This window comes from Hemitrygon akajei, chromosome 23 (genome assembly GCF_048418815.1).
Source record: "Hemitrygon akajei chromosome 23, sHemAka1.3, whole genome shotgun sequence".
Classification (NCBI taxonomy): Eukaryota; Metazoa; Chordata; class Chondrichthyes; order Myliobatiformes; family Dasyatidae; genus Hemitrygon; species Hemitrygon akajei.
In genome coordinates this window covers 36,061,393-36,075,840 of record NC_133146.1, presented here as the reverse complement: position 1 = coordinate 36,075,840, position 14,448 = coordinate 36,061,393, and the positions used below count along the sequence as shown (strand labels likewise).

The window sequence follows — 14,448 nt, the reverse complement described above, 5'->3', positions numbered from 1 at the left end:
ATTTAAGAGAAGCCTTGAAAATTTGCAGCTACCCTGACTGAGCCTTCAGCGAGACAGCAACAAAATCCAGCAGGGACATCAGCCCAACAGACAGAAGGAGCAAAGCAGACGGAAGAATGTAGCCCTCCCATATAGCTGGCGTTTCAGAGAAACCTACGAACACACTCAGACAGAAGCGTCTTCTCGACAACACAGCAAGTCCAGTTGCCTTGATTTACCACTGCTTGATACAAAACCTCCACTCTATTTTTTGTTGTTCCTCTCGCCTCTTGTGGCGCATTGGGCAGCAACCTTGTGGTTTCTTTAGTGTTTGTCTGTTTTTTTACGAGGCCGAGTTGTTGGAAAGCGTGCAAAGAGCCAGCCAGATTCGAACCCATGACAACTCCCCTTAAAGTCCTGTGCTGATGCAACTACACTACTGGCTGGCTAACTCTATTTGTAATGCAGTATTATGATGAAATGTTAATCTCTATCTGCCTTACTAATTAAGCAGAAAAAAAATAGGTTAGTTCTCCCTTGCATCGTATTTTTTTTACTCAACTAATACTGAAAGCAAGTTATCTGGTTACTTGTTGTTTCATTGCCATTCATATAAACTTTACAAATTGGCTGTTTTATAAAAGAAAATGTTTGAAAATTGGTTGCCAAGTACTTCATATCTTGAATCTGTGTAAACTCATTCTTCAAAATAGAAGCTCCATTGAGCAATTACAGACACTGATTGTGTTGTCTTTACACTAAGAGCATCAAATAATCAAGTGAAAGTTTATTTCTGAGACAAGTTTTGTGATGCATCTCCAAGCCATTGCTGTAAACGGAATGCATCTGAAACTCAACTTTGCAGAGAAATAAGGTTACCACATGATTGGTTCGCTGTCCAGTCCTGGTTCATCTCTGGTAGAGATTATTTGATCCAAAGTGATTCAATCACCAATTTCAATTAAACTTCTCTTCATTCTATAAACCTTCACTGAGAGACAATTCCTTCTAATTGTCCAAGTTAACCTTGCTAGAAGGGATTAAAAAAAAACATGAATATGCTCACTTGAAATTACACTTTTTTGGATAATTATTACAAAAGTGATGCTTTTGACACAACTTGAGTTAATTCATCTTTTAGGAGCCAAATTTGGTTGAACAATTCTTGAATGTGCTGTCAATCGGCTGTCATTAAAACTTCTGCAGATGAATTCCACAGAGTGGTGTACGCAGTTGGTCTGTACATTAGAAAGAAATCAGCCAAATGATGTACCACACTGGGCTCTGAATATCTCTGCAGCACTTTCTTGAACTTCTGTAAGGAGTGTGTATATTCTCCACGTGACCATGTGGGTTTCCTCTGGGTGTTCTGGTTTCGTCCCACATTTCAAAGGCATATAAATTTGTAGATTAATTGGTCATATAGGTGTAATTGGGCCGGAAGGACCTGTTATTGTGCTGTATCTCTAAATAATTTTTTTATAATCTGACTTTGTCAAGACTGAAAGTATTCTTCTAGGTTAGCATGAGGTCCCTCAAGCGATGTTCCCCAATTAACATTGGCCTGTTTCATAGTTTCTACAAGATAAGAGTTTGGAAAGATCTCCACCAGGCTGGTTTTCAGTTTGACAGTATTTTCCATAAATGATATCTGGTTGAATTTGTAGTATTTATTTTTATTAATTAAAAAATCTGTAGCAGTATTAATTCATGTGTTAACACACTAGTTATTAATCAACACACTATTCAATACCAGAATGGTTTATTGGCACTGCTTGTGGCACTGATCCCATACAATCCTATTTCGCATATAGGCCAGGCAATATAAAGATAGATGTCTTATTACTCAAACTTGCTCTTATAATTGGAAAAGGATGGTAGATAGTCATTAATCCCATCAATTCCTAGTTACACTGCAAAAAGTTGCATTTTTTAAAATCGCTGTTTCCTAAAAAAAAGTAGTTACTTCAATTGAAATTCCAAAGTAGTTGTAGTGGGATCTAAATGCTTATCTCCAGATCAGTAGCCCTGACTAATACAAAGTAGATCAATAACTTCACCACCAAACTCTGTTATGAAATGGAATTATTATTTTTTTCCTCTCTGGCCTGTATCTTTTTCTGTTGTAGCCATGGTGAAATTTGAGGCAGACTGGAAAATAACATTCCCAGCCCTACCACATTGTTCCAGAACACTTTGGAAAGGTAAATCCAAACGCTGCTGGAGGATGAATTAAAGAGGTTTTATAAAAATATCTGAGACAGTTTGAAAGGAGCAAAAGTGAAACGTACGAAATAGGAAGAACCATCATTTGAGGATTGGACCACTCCTAGAAATTCCAATTCTAAATGGCAGGAGCTTAATGACATTAAAGAATAGGGGTTTCACTAAATGCAAGCGGAGCGCACTTTACAGTTAAATATCAATGGGCAAGAACATCATCCATGCCATCAGGCAACATCAGGGGAGTCCCACAGAGTCTGCCTTGGGACAGGAAACCAGGAAGGAAGGAACTTTACTACGACCTGCTGTGCCAAATGAGCTTCTCCCTTCCTGTAAGGTTTCCCCAGGCCAATGATATTAGGAATGCTTTCTGACAATGAGGCTCTTCATCTCTGGTTTCCTCTTTATTTCTTCAACAAAACTTAAATGAAAGATGATGTTCATTTTAAAATTCTTCCTGTTCATTCGATCTAATTGCTTGTAAAATTGAATCATTTGCATCAGTACTTGAGTTGCAAATAATTCACAACATTTTAACCCTGTGGATATGACCTTTGATCTTAGCTATTCTTTGTCTCTTTTTTTTCCCCAGATGTTTATCGAAAATCATTTACAAGCAGTCATTCCAGACAGTCGGGCAGTGTATGTGAACCGGCCTTAGAAGAACAGAAGGAAGAACCACTGTGTGAATCCCAGAGGGCAGCAATGGCTCATCGCTCGAAGGTCCCTTTAAGGGAAGCTCCAGATGGAGGATGGGGTTGGATGATCGTGATCAGCTGCTTCCTGGTGACAGTCTGTACAAGGGCAGTGTCCAGGTTTGTATGTAAATTCTCTGTGGTTTATTTAAGGGCAAACTATTATTGAATTTAGAACCTTCTACCTCGTGAACTGTGACCAGTTTTCTGGGGGGGGGGTGGTGTGTGTGTATACTTCAGATTAGCTTTATTTGTCACGGGTGTATTGAAACATGCAGTGAAATGTGTCAGATCAAATTAGCAGGGATTGTGCTGGGTAGCCTCATGCTTCCGGTGCTAACACAACATGCCCACAAATCTCGAATCCCAACCACACATCTTTGGGATGTGGGAGGAAACTGGAGCACCCAGAGGAAACCCACATAGTCACAGGGAGACCATCCAATCTCCTTACAGGCAGCAGTGGGGAATTGAACCCCAACTCGTGATTGCTGGCACAATGCTAACGTTATGCTTACTTCTAGGCTACTGTGCCACCTTATAATGGAGCAACAAGTGCCCGCTCTGAGCAAATCATTGCGGTTGCTCCTAAATAACAAACCCAAAAGAGTCGGTCAGCATCTACTGGTGTCTCCTGTCTGTAGTCATACAATCTGATTCAGTAGGGCATCATGGGACCTGGAACATTTACTTGGGCCATTCCCTGGGAGTGTTTGATCAGAGTGTGAAGGGAGTTCAACCCATGTTTAACAATTTTTTTTTTTCACTTTATTTGATTACTTCTATGTTGAAATCTGTCCCTGTATGAGATTCAGAGACAGGACTGGAGATACAACTTTGTAGATTTTCTTATTACTTTTTTTTTAGATGACCCTTTTGTTTGAAGTTCATCCAAGTTTTAGAGTGTGTCTTTTAGGAATAACTTCATTCTCAAAAATTTTAAGTTAGAATATAGTTCCAGCTGTTGAGGTCTCAAACCAGACCCTGCAGTGTCTGCCATTAAGGAAGATGCTCTCTGTACAGGTACCTCATGTGCAGTCTGAAAGCAGAAAGTGCCAACTGGGTTCAGATACTCACCAGTGACTATCTCTCCTCGGTCAGAATACTCAGAACTGTGGGAGAGACCCAGTGGTCCCTGTTGCATGAGAAGAAATCCACATAAAGTAGGCAGCATGTATCGCAGCATTAGTATCAAGAGTGGCGTACGACCAGTGCTCAGCTCCTGTAGACGAGCATTTGGACAAGTTCTAACCAGTCCCTGAGCTAAGTGATAATGTTAACCTGCAGCTCCTGCTGGTTTGTCAGCCTGACTTCTTCCGGCAAAATTCAAAGTGCAAAGTACATGTGTCTACACACAATCCTGAGATTCTTTTTCTGCAAGCATACTTTAGCAAATCTATAGAACAGTAACTGTAAACTGCAAAATCAGGAACTGTAAACAAACTATGCAAACATGGATGTAAATAAATAGGAATACATAATGAGCATGAAATAACAATCCTTAAATGAGTGTAGCTATGCTGTTTTGTTCAGTTAGGGGAGGTGCTTGGTTCTCTAAGAGAATGAAGTCATCTCTGTTCTTGGTCCTCCAAAATATTCCACGTGGAATTTAAACTGGAGGTGGTGGAGGGTGGACTTGAGGAGTAAACCCACCGGTGGCCTGCCAGATGCCCAGGACATTTCTCCCAGTGGATCTGTGCTGAGGGCAGCTTCATAAAGACTCGATAATACTTGTCCATCCCCTGCAGAGCAATAAGACCTGTGACCATGAAAAGCAAGTCTTTTGGCCTGAGCAAAACTCAGCCCATCAATCTGCTCCTCCAAAGATGGAAGTGGCTTCATGCAGATTGAATGTAGCATGGGTCAACCCTGATTCACTCTTCCATCTGGTCAAGGACCCATGAAATGTGACCAGACACACTCTGGCAGCAAACACAAAATGTTTGCTGGGATTTTGTTCAGCAAAGTCTGAATATGTGTAGAGTCCAGACAAGTGTCTGTGATTCCACCCTGTTGAATGGCCCTTCCTGACTGAGTGAGAACCAGTCACTGGAAATACAGGGAAAGATGACCCGGATCTGAATGAACCGGACCAGGATAGACTGGAGCGCAGGGGGATGGGCATTGCTCAGCCTGGGGACAAAAAGCGAGCAAGAGTTTCATAACAGGCAGCAATTGCTCTTGATCGACAGCGGAGCTTCTCCCCATTCACCAGACTTTCCCCCAGGACTTCCTAGAGATGTCAGACATCTCATCCACTCCTTTGAAAGTGCCTCCCGAGAACCAGAGTAGGGCATCGGTCAGTTGATTGCCATCCTCAGATCTGATCTTTGGTAGAACCTGCCACAGGATTGGGTATGTTCTTGCTGCGTAACTGTGCCCCCAGCTTTATTTTGTATTTAAACTTTTTTTACCCCCCCCCCCACCAAAAATGTCAGTGGCTGGTGTTAGCTATTGCGGAGTTGTTACCTCAATAAGCTCCATCATGTTCACTGGCCTTCCCACTGTCAAGGGCATCTTCTTCAAAAGGTAATGCCTCAAAAAGGCAACATTGATCATTAAGGACTCCCATCACCCAGGACATGCCCTTTTCTCATGACTACAATCAATGAGGAGGTACAGGAGCCTGAAGACACACTCAACATTTAGGAAAAGCTTTGTCCCCTCCACCATTAGATTTCTGAATGGTCCAGGAACACCACCTCACTGATCTGCTCCTTTTGCACTAATTTTTATATATTTCTTACTGTAACTTGGTATTGTATTGCACTGTACTGCTGTTGCTAGAAAAAATCATATTTCATGACATATGTCTGTGATAAGAAACCTGATTCTGACGGCTATTGTTAATTTAAAAAAAACATGCATAAGATTTCCACAAGTTCATCAAAAATTATAGGCAAAATTGAGATCTAGAGATCAGGCTGTGGCCAAGGGTAATTGGTAAATGTAGGACACTGTGCAATAATAAATAGATGGGGTGGTTGAAGAAGAGAAAGGGACATGACAGCAGATAAGGTAGCATGTTAATATCGAAGGAGGAGAATACAAAGAAAACTTATTTGACAAATACCTGGTTAACAAATGGAGAGACTCTATTTCTATAACCTTGAGTAGCACAGAGATGTTTCAACTATATCTTTGAGGTCTGGGACATTACACGTGTAACTTCTTGTGGGAAGACTGAAGATCACTTGCAAAAAACTGTCTAGTTATACTCTTGTATCTAGCCTATGTTTAAAAAAAAATTGTCCTTGAGTGTTATTTATTACATGAAAACTGAAGTATGAACTTTGGAAACTTCAGTATGATATTTTAGGTCATTTACTTTTAAATCTGCTATTCATTGAAATACCACTAGCATTTTAAGGTTACATGTCTCAATTGGCTTGACAGTCAATGTGGATCTTGTCAAAATTAACAAATAAGCTGCATGTTTTCAAATTGGGAATGATAGTGTTTGGGGAGAGGGGTTCAGATGAACTTACAACCTTACTGCAATGTCCAAGAGTACTTCCAGTTAAACGTTAATAGTTCATAACAGAATAATGGATTGAGAGCATAATCACAAATTACCCAAGTTGAGACTCGTGTTAAAAATACAGTTACACATTATTTCCTTAAAGTACCATAAGAAAGCTGTTCTCTTGGCAGTGATTGGCTTTGGGACTTATTGCTCACTGACTGATAAAGCTGTCCACAGAAAGATGGCCAGTGAAATTATGTAGAGAGCATTCTGTCCAGTTGCATTGTGACTTGGTATGTCAAGTGCTCTGCTCATAACAAGATACTGCAGAGGGTTGTGGCCTCCACAGAAACTGGCCTCCCCTCCATGGGCTCTACACTTCTTGCTGCCTCGGCAACCACAGACCCCACCCAACTCTAACATTCCCTCTTCTCTAACCCCCTTTTGGGCAAAAGTTACAAACGCCTGAAAGCACACATCACTAGGCTCAAGGACAGCTTCTAAGCTGCTGTTATAAGACTATTGAATGGTTACCTATTATGATAGGCTTGATTCTTGACTTCACAATCTACCACATTTTGGTCTTGCACCTTGTTGACTACCTGCACAGCATTTTCTCAGTAGCACTTTATTGTTTTCCATTGTGCTATCACAATGAACTGTTATAATGAATTGATCTCTGTGCAAGACAGGTTTTTCATTGTACTCTGGAGCTCGTGACAGTAATAAACCAACTTGCCACTCAGTTAAATATATAAAAGAATCACAAGCTCTGCGCTCTTGTGCAAAGTTGGCTTAAAGAATTAATACATCATTTTCCAGTCAAGTATGAATGAAATTTATTGTTACTAGTGTAGCTAGGATGATCTTCTCAAGCTCACATCTACCAAGGAATGCAATCTTCACATTCTTGAAGAGCTCCTTTAACAATTACAATACTATAGAAAGGGTGCAGAGGAGATTTATAAGGATGTTACCTGGATTGGAGAGCGGGCCTTATGAGAATTGGTTGGGTGAACTTGGCCTTTTCTCCTTGGAGCAACAGAGGATGAGAGGTGACCTGATAGATATAAGATGCTGAGGGGCATTGAGTGTGTGGATAGCCAGAGGCTTTTTCCCATGGCTGAAATGGCTACCATGAGAAGGTATAGATTTTGAGGTGCTTGGAAGAAGGTACAAGGGGGATGTCAGAGGTAAGTTTTTCACACACAGTGGTGGGTGCATGGAATGCACTGCCAGCGACAGTGGTAGAGGCAGATACAATAGGGTCTTTTAAGAGATTCTTAGATGGGTACATGGAGCTTAGAAAAATAGAGGGCTATGCGGTAGGAAAATTCTAGGCAGCTACATGGTTGGCACACATTGTGTAATGTGCTGTAAATTTTCTATGTTTCTAATTCCATGAGCATAATATGAAACTGAAGCAAACATAACTTTTATCAAACCACAAGTTAACTATCTGGGATTGAAATTGATTGTCATTTGTTGAAGGCTGAAGTCAAAATCATTGTAAAAGCCGAGCCAAATTGTGGCAGATCTGATTCTTTTCACATGTGATTTAGAATTCCTCAGAGACTCTACAGGACTTGGTAATAGTTCTTGCACACTAGTGCACCAACTACTTGGCAAAAATGAAAAACAAAAGGCAGAGTGGTGATGAACAGCGAAATGAGCTGGTAGATCAATTGATTACTGTATGAATCAGTGTAGCTAAATGGGAAAAGAGCCAAGGAGAGGTAAATGGAAATGTGAGAATAGCATGTAAAGTTGCAGGAAAATAAGGGAATTGCACTGATGGGATTGCCCAGAGGGGCAAATGGTAGAATTCTGTGTTTTTGGAAGTAAGGTAGTTAAGAGTGCAACTTATCTAAGAAGAATTTATGTGCTGAATACTTATCAGAATGTTATGACACAACAAAAGCGCTGGAGTTTGCATATCTATTTTAGGATAAGGCGTGGATGCTGCTATGCTGGCCAAGAGACGCTCAGCTACTTGTCTCCCACATTTCAAAAGAAGTCAACAGAATTAAATGTGTGCAAAATATGAGCTAAGTTCAATTGTCATTCAACCATGCACATGAACATAGCTAAATTGAACAGCATTCCTCTGGGGCCAAGTGCAAGATATATATATATATCCGTCATCAGAACCTTTTATGATGATGATGGATAATTTCTCCTGTCTAGTTCTATAAATATCAATCCACCTTTCCATGTTCTCATTTTCTGCAGATCCTGTTATGCATGTGGAACATTTTGTTTGACTTTATAAAATTGTTAACATAAATCATTGTTTTGAATCTTCAGGTGCCTCTCCATATTTTTTGTGGAGTTCCAGAATTATTTTGCTCAGGATTATGCAATGACGGCATGGATACACTCCACTGTTGACTGCACTACCATGGTGTTTGGTGAGTGAACATTACTTCCATTCACACTTCAGACTCCCTACTAACACTACAGAGCAATTTTTCATGGAGTTGCAATTTAAATGTATGTTCTGAGTCACAGCAGATTAACCATAGGCATTTGTTTGCATTAAATCTGAGTTAATCATAATCATTGCCACTATTATTTATATTAGAATTTTGTTTTTGACTTTTTTTGTCAATCAGAAATTGTATGCAAAGTTAATTCAACTCTTGTATAAGCTCATTGTCTACAATGTCCATGAATTATTTCCAAATCCTCTCTTTAGAGCACTAGGGCAATTGATTATCAGCAGCCCATTGGATTAAAAGTGGTGTTTCAGAATCTCTTGATATCACAAGGACTCCTGAAGTCTTTCTGGAGCTTTACCTCATCAGTTTGTCTAACATCTTGCTCATAAAGGATCTAGTGCTTTTCTGGTATATATGACAAATAAACTCTCAGGCTTCCAGACGGATACAGGTATCAATTTTAATCAATGAAACCTGCATCAAGGAGCACAGGAGATGTATCAGTTTGTTACCTGGAGAAAATGGCGGTAGCAGAGCATTTCATTCAAGATAGCCATAGGATTGACTTCGGCACAGAACTACTGCACCATGCCAATGGATTTTGGGACCATCTGGTGAAGGAAGCCATTGAAATAAAACTAGAGGAAAAGAATTTTAACAAAGATCTCGCTCTAAGTAAAAACTGGAAATGTGTTGGGACAACAGAAACATGATTGGATGAGGACTAACCAATCAGGGGGGATGGATGATAGGGGTATAAATATTACCAGACTAGACATGCCCAGGCATCATCCCTGATGAAGATGGCAGAGTTTGTCATTGAACCATCGGTTAAAATCGATACCTGTACCCGACTGGAACCTGAGAAGAGTTGATTCATCTTGTTCATATTTCATTTGGGAAGGGGTTGTGGGAAAAACATGATTTTATGAAAAGGAAGTAATAAATCTCCCACAAGTCCATAAGACATAAGAACAAAATTATACCATTTCATCCATTGAGTATGGTTTGCCATTTCATCATAGCTGATTTATTACTTCTCTCAAATCCATAAGAAAAACTTTTGCTTTAAAGATTGTATCCTATTCATGTTATTCTATTCTATGCTATTAATAAGTGGTCCTGTAATGGTAGTATGGTAGCATATTATTATAGGTTCATTAACTGATGATAAGGAGAATTGAGTTCAAATTCCATTGCACGAATTGTGGTTTGATGTTTGGTTGTCTGCCAGATCCGATGGTGGCAGATTTGTCCAGTTCTTCTATGATGTGAAGTGCTCAGAGAAACCTGTGCAGGGGACTTTTTAAAGTGGAATATTTATTGCACTGGATCAGTTCCATTCTCTCAACCTCAGAAGTTTGGGCCTGGTTCTGCAGTGCTTTGTAAAATAAGGGAATTGCACTGATGGGATTGCCCAGAGGGTCAAATGGTAGAATTCTGTGTTTTTGTAAGTAAGGTAGTTAAGAGTGCAACTTATCTAAGAAGAATTTATGTGCTGAATACTTATCAGAATGTTATGACACAACAAAAGCGTTGGAGTTTTTATGAAGCATTGCAGAACCAGCTTCCTGACCGTTGGATCTCACCCACCTAGTCCAGTGGAGGTGACCATGCAATCTAGGATAGGCGCCCTTATCTCCCTAGGATATGAGGCACGTTGGGTACCCTGGTTTAACCCGCCTGTCGATGCAGTGCACTAGTGGAGAGGATGGAAGATGAGGTCCTGTTTCACCCATTTCTGTTGTGAAACATTGGAGCAATGTAGACAGAAGTCAGAGTGAGAATGGGATGGTGAATTATCGTGACAGGTGATGACCGTTCAGGCCATTCATATGTAGACAATCTGTGGAAGTGGACAGCTGGATTCATAATTATTGCAATTCTGGACAGGGAGGGTAGTGTGTTTCTGAAAGTGGCAGGAATTATGGGGGCTGATCCATCAAATGTGAAAACAATTAAGATGTAAGGTGAAGAGAATTGTAGCCTGTTTCTGGCTGGAAACAGAAGAAGGGAGAGCAGATGAGATGAAATATGGTTGAAAGCCTATCAGCCGTGAGGGGAAGGAAGGAGGAAGGGAACATTTTAAAATGTGGAAGTGGGATCAGGATGGAAATAGCAGCAAAATATTCAAGTGGACCTGTCTCCTATATCAATCAGTTTTAAAACTTTTTTTAATGAGTTTCTACAATACAACTACAAATAAAAACCAACAAAATGGAGATTTATACAGTGCAAAACAAACATGTCTAAAATACATTTCATAATAAGGAAAAACGCACCTAAAATAAAATCATAAAGTTAGTATCCTCCCCGCCCTCCCACTACAAAACTCCAGGCCAACCATTTCAATGTGTAAAAGAAAAATTAATTGGAGTGTTTGACCCCGCAGAGCAGTATAAGCTGAAAGTAAGGGATTATAGTACAAAAAAAAAATGAACTTAATCTGAAGAGGAGTTATGAAAGTATTCAAGAAGAGTTCCCCACACCTTATGAAACTTTATGTTCAAATTGAGAAGTGAATAATGAATGTTTTCAAGGTCTAAATAGGACATAATATCACTAAGCCATTGAGCATGAGTGGGTGGGGTGACATCTCTCCACATGAGAAGAACTAACCATCTAGCCAAAAGAGAGGCAAAAGATAATATTCAACCTTCAAATTAGATATTTCATTATGCCTTTAATATCAAATCTTCCTGAGATGTCCGAGGGGGAAAAACATTGTGCACCTGTTTCTTTGTATTAATCCATTGGGTAAAGGTTTAACATCTACTATTTGTGACAAGTTAGTGATCTTAAGGTGTGCCCCCTTCAATAAAATTAGAATTGCCTGGGAGCATGATTTAAATATTTCTTTATCTGATGTGGTTTGGCATTCAATTCTTAAATCAGTTAACTCAACCTCTTTATGTGCTCACCACTGCCTTTTGTAGTTTAAGGTTGTACGTAGGGCTCACATGTCTAAAACTAAATTATCACAGTTTTATCCTGATATTAGTCCCATTTGTGACAAATGTAAAGGGGGCGAGGCTTCTCTTATTCATATGTACTGGGCTTGTTCTAGTCTAGAGAAATTCTGGAGAGAAGTTTTAAAAAAAAAAATCTTTATCCCATATTCTTAATTGCCACTTAGAACCTAACCCTCTGATTGCTCTTGCTGGCACCTTGGGTGATGTAGACATGCATTTGAGTCCGACTAAATGTCAAACATATATCAATCAGATTTTAAATACTTATCCTGACTACTTTGCGGTACAGCCTTAGTTCCCATTCTCTGCAGCTTCAAAGTTGCCTGCTTTTCCATTTTATTCTGATAAAGGGTCTTTGACCTGAAACGTTGATACTCTTTCCATCCCCACTCTTGCTACTTGACCTGCCGAGCACTTCCAACGTTAGCTATTTCTGTTTTAGTTTTCTAGCAGCTGCAATATCTTGCTCCAGTGAATAACAGGAGCTTCTTAAAAACAGAAATTAAATACTCCCACAGTCAAGTGATCAGGTGGAAGCTCTGTAATCCTGTCCCACCCAGTCTTGGATTAAGAAGAGGCTCTATGTGAATTCCTACACGGTGAAGCTTAGCAAGTGGATGCCAAAGCCATGGTCATGGTGAAACATCTTCAGCCTGAAGGGACAGCAGATAATCCATTTCAGAACCAGGTTTAATAACACCAGCATGTATCATGAAATTTGTTGTCTTTGCGGCAGTGGTAAAATGCAATACACAATAAAATCAGAGGTTCAATGACATTCAGAAATCGGATGGCAGAGAGGAAGAAGTTGTTCTTGAACAATTGAGTTGGGTACCTTCAGGTTTCTGTACCTCTGCCCTGATGGTAATAGTGAGAGATGGTAAAGGTGTGGCCTGGATGATATGGGGGGGTGGTGCCCGTAATGATGGACACTGCTTTTTGGAGTATGGCTTCTTGAGGCTGTCCTGGATACTACAGAGACTATTGCCCATTGTGGAGCTAACTTAGTTTACAACTCTCACCTTCATTTGAAATACTCCATCACAGAAACCAGCATTTGGCCAGTTTGATTCACTCCATAGGGCATTAACTGAGATTACAGCTTATACCAGCAGCACTGGAACCCAACAGGAACTTTCATGAGAAAATAAGAAATGGGGGCAAATTTGATGCCACCCAGGCAATTAAGATAACAGGTGTTTATGGCCTTGTAATTGCATATTATAAAAAAAACACATTTACTGGCATTCACAAACTTGTGTAATAGAATGAACAAAATGCAGTAAATTAGTGTATGGATTTATTTTGGATGATTATCAGGTTAGCTTTGCTTGTGTCATTTTGCATTCCCTTAACACTGCCAACCTTAAAAATTAACTTTACTTGTCATGTGTATATTGAAACATACAGTGAAATGTGTCCTTTACATCAATGATCAACATAGTTTGAGGATGTGCTGGGGGCAGCCCACAAGTGTTGCCATGCTTCCGGTGCCAAAATAGTATGCCCATATCTGACTAACCCTAGACACATTCCATGTCTGTGGAATGTGGAAGGGCACCAGAGCACGTGGTCCCGTGCAGAGCATCCAAACTCCTTGCATACAGTGGCGGGAATTGAACCCTGCTCCCTGATGCTGCAAAGCATTACACTAATTGCTGCACCACCTTTATGTCATCAGGAAATTTGGATGTGGTTCTCTATCTCATTTTCTATGTTGTATATAAATATGGAACTTGGCTACGGCTCCATCTGTATCTGTGGGACCCCCTCCCCACATTGAACAGGTTTTTCTCCTGCCTCTTGGTCTGTTTCCTGGCCAGGTCAATTTATCTTTTCCTTTACATTTAACTTCAATTAATAGTTTCTTTAAGGTTTCCTGTTCTTGCTTTATCAGGGGCCGTCTGAATGTACAAATTAAATGTCTTCTCTACCCTTTTACTTCTAAAAGAAAAAGATTTGCCAGGATTTCTTTACAAATCCACACCAATTCTCTCTGAGCAGCAGAAAACTTCTAAAGTATTTAGACATCACAAATATTAATCACAGGCTCAAGTAACTTACAAGCAGCAAACATTAGATTAAATAATAGTGATTTTTTTTTTCTGATTTTTCTCCCCCCCCAGTTCCACTTTGGGCTGTTAAATGGAAAGTGATATTTTTGCCAAAATGCAGCCCGTGTGCTGGAAATCAGCCATTTCCAATATAACACTTTTGGCCCAATTTCTAATAACATCCTTTGTTGATGTGATCATCATGTCCATCTCCATCAAAATCCTAGGAAGCAACAGAGAATAGTAAAATTAGAATGCCATATAAATACTAGGGTGATGAGGCCTTGGTAAGTAATTCACTGTTTGACTGGACTGTACGACATGAGGCCCTGCAGCAACTTGCCAAAGTTTCCTCAACAGCACTTTCCGCAGCCATGACCTCTTTCACATGGAAGGGCAGTAGCAGCAGCCCAAAAGCTGCCATTCGGAGACCTTCCTTTAGTTATTGCTGGGTTAAAATCCCTGATATAACTGAGCATGCCTTTTTAACATGGCTAGTCGTCAAAGAAACACACGCAGTCCTCCTGAGAGCAGTTAATGATGACCGATAATGAGGCCGTAGGAACAGAATTAGGCCATTTGGCCCATTGACTTTGCACTGCCATTTCATCATGGCTG

General features: G+C 40.0%; 1 protein-coding gene across 7 annotated transcripts in view; it reads left to right on the top strand.

The window, feature by feature from the left end:
• The window catches only part of LOC140715349 (monocarboxylate transporter 12-like), a 116,860-nt gene that overhangs the window by 74,262 nt on the left and 28,150 nt on the right, over nucleotides 1-14,448 (top strand). For all 7 annotated transcript variants that reach the window (XM_073027404.1, XM_073027405.1, XM_073027406.1 and 4 more), the window contains 2 exons: nucleotides 2,795-3,017; nucleotides 8,671-8,774. In XM_073027404.1, coding sequence (XP_072883505.1) covers nucleotides 2,795-3,017; nucleotides 8,671-8,774 — 327 coding nt within the window. The remainder of the gene's footprint in view (nucleotides 1-2,794; nucleotides 3,018-8,670; nucleotides 8,775-14,448) is intronic.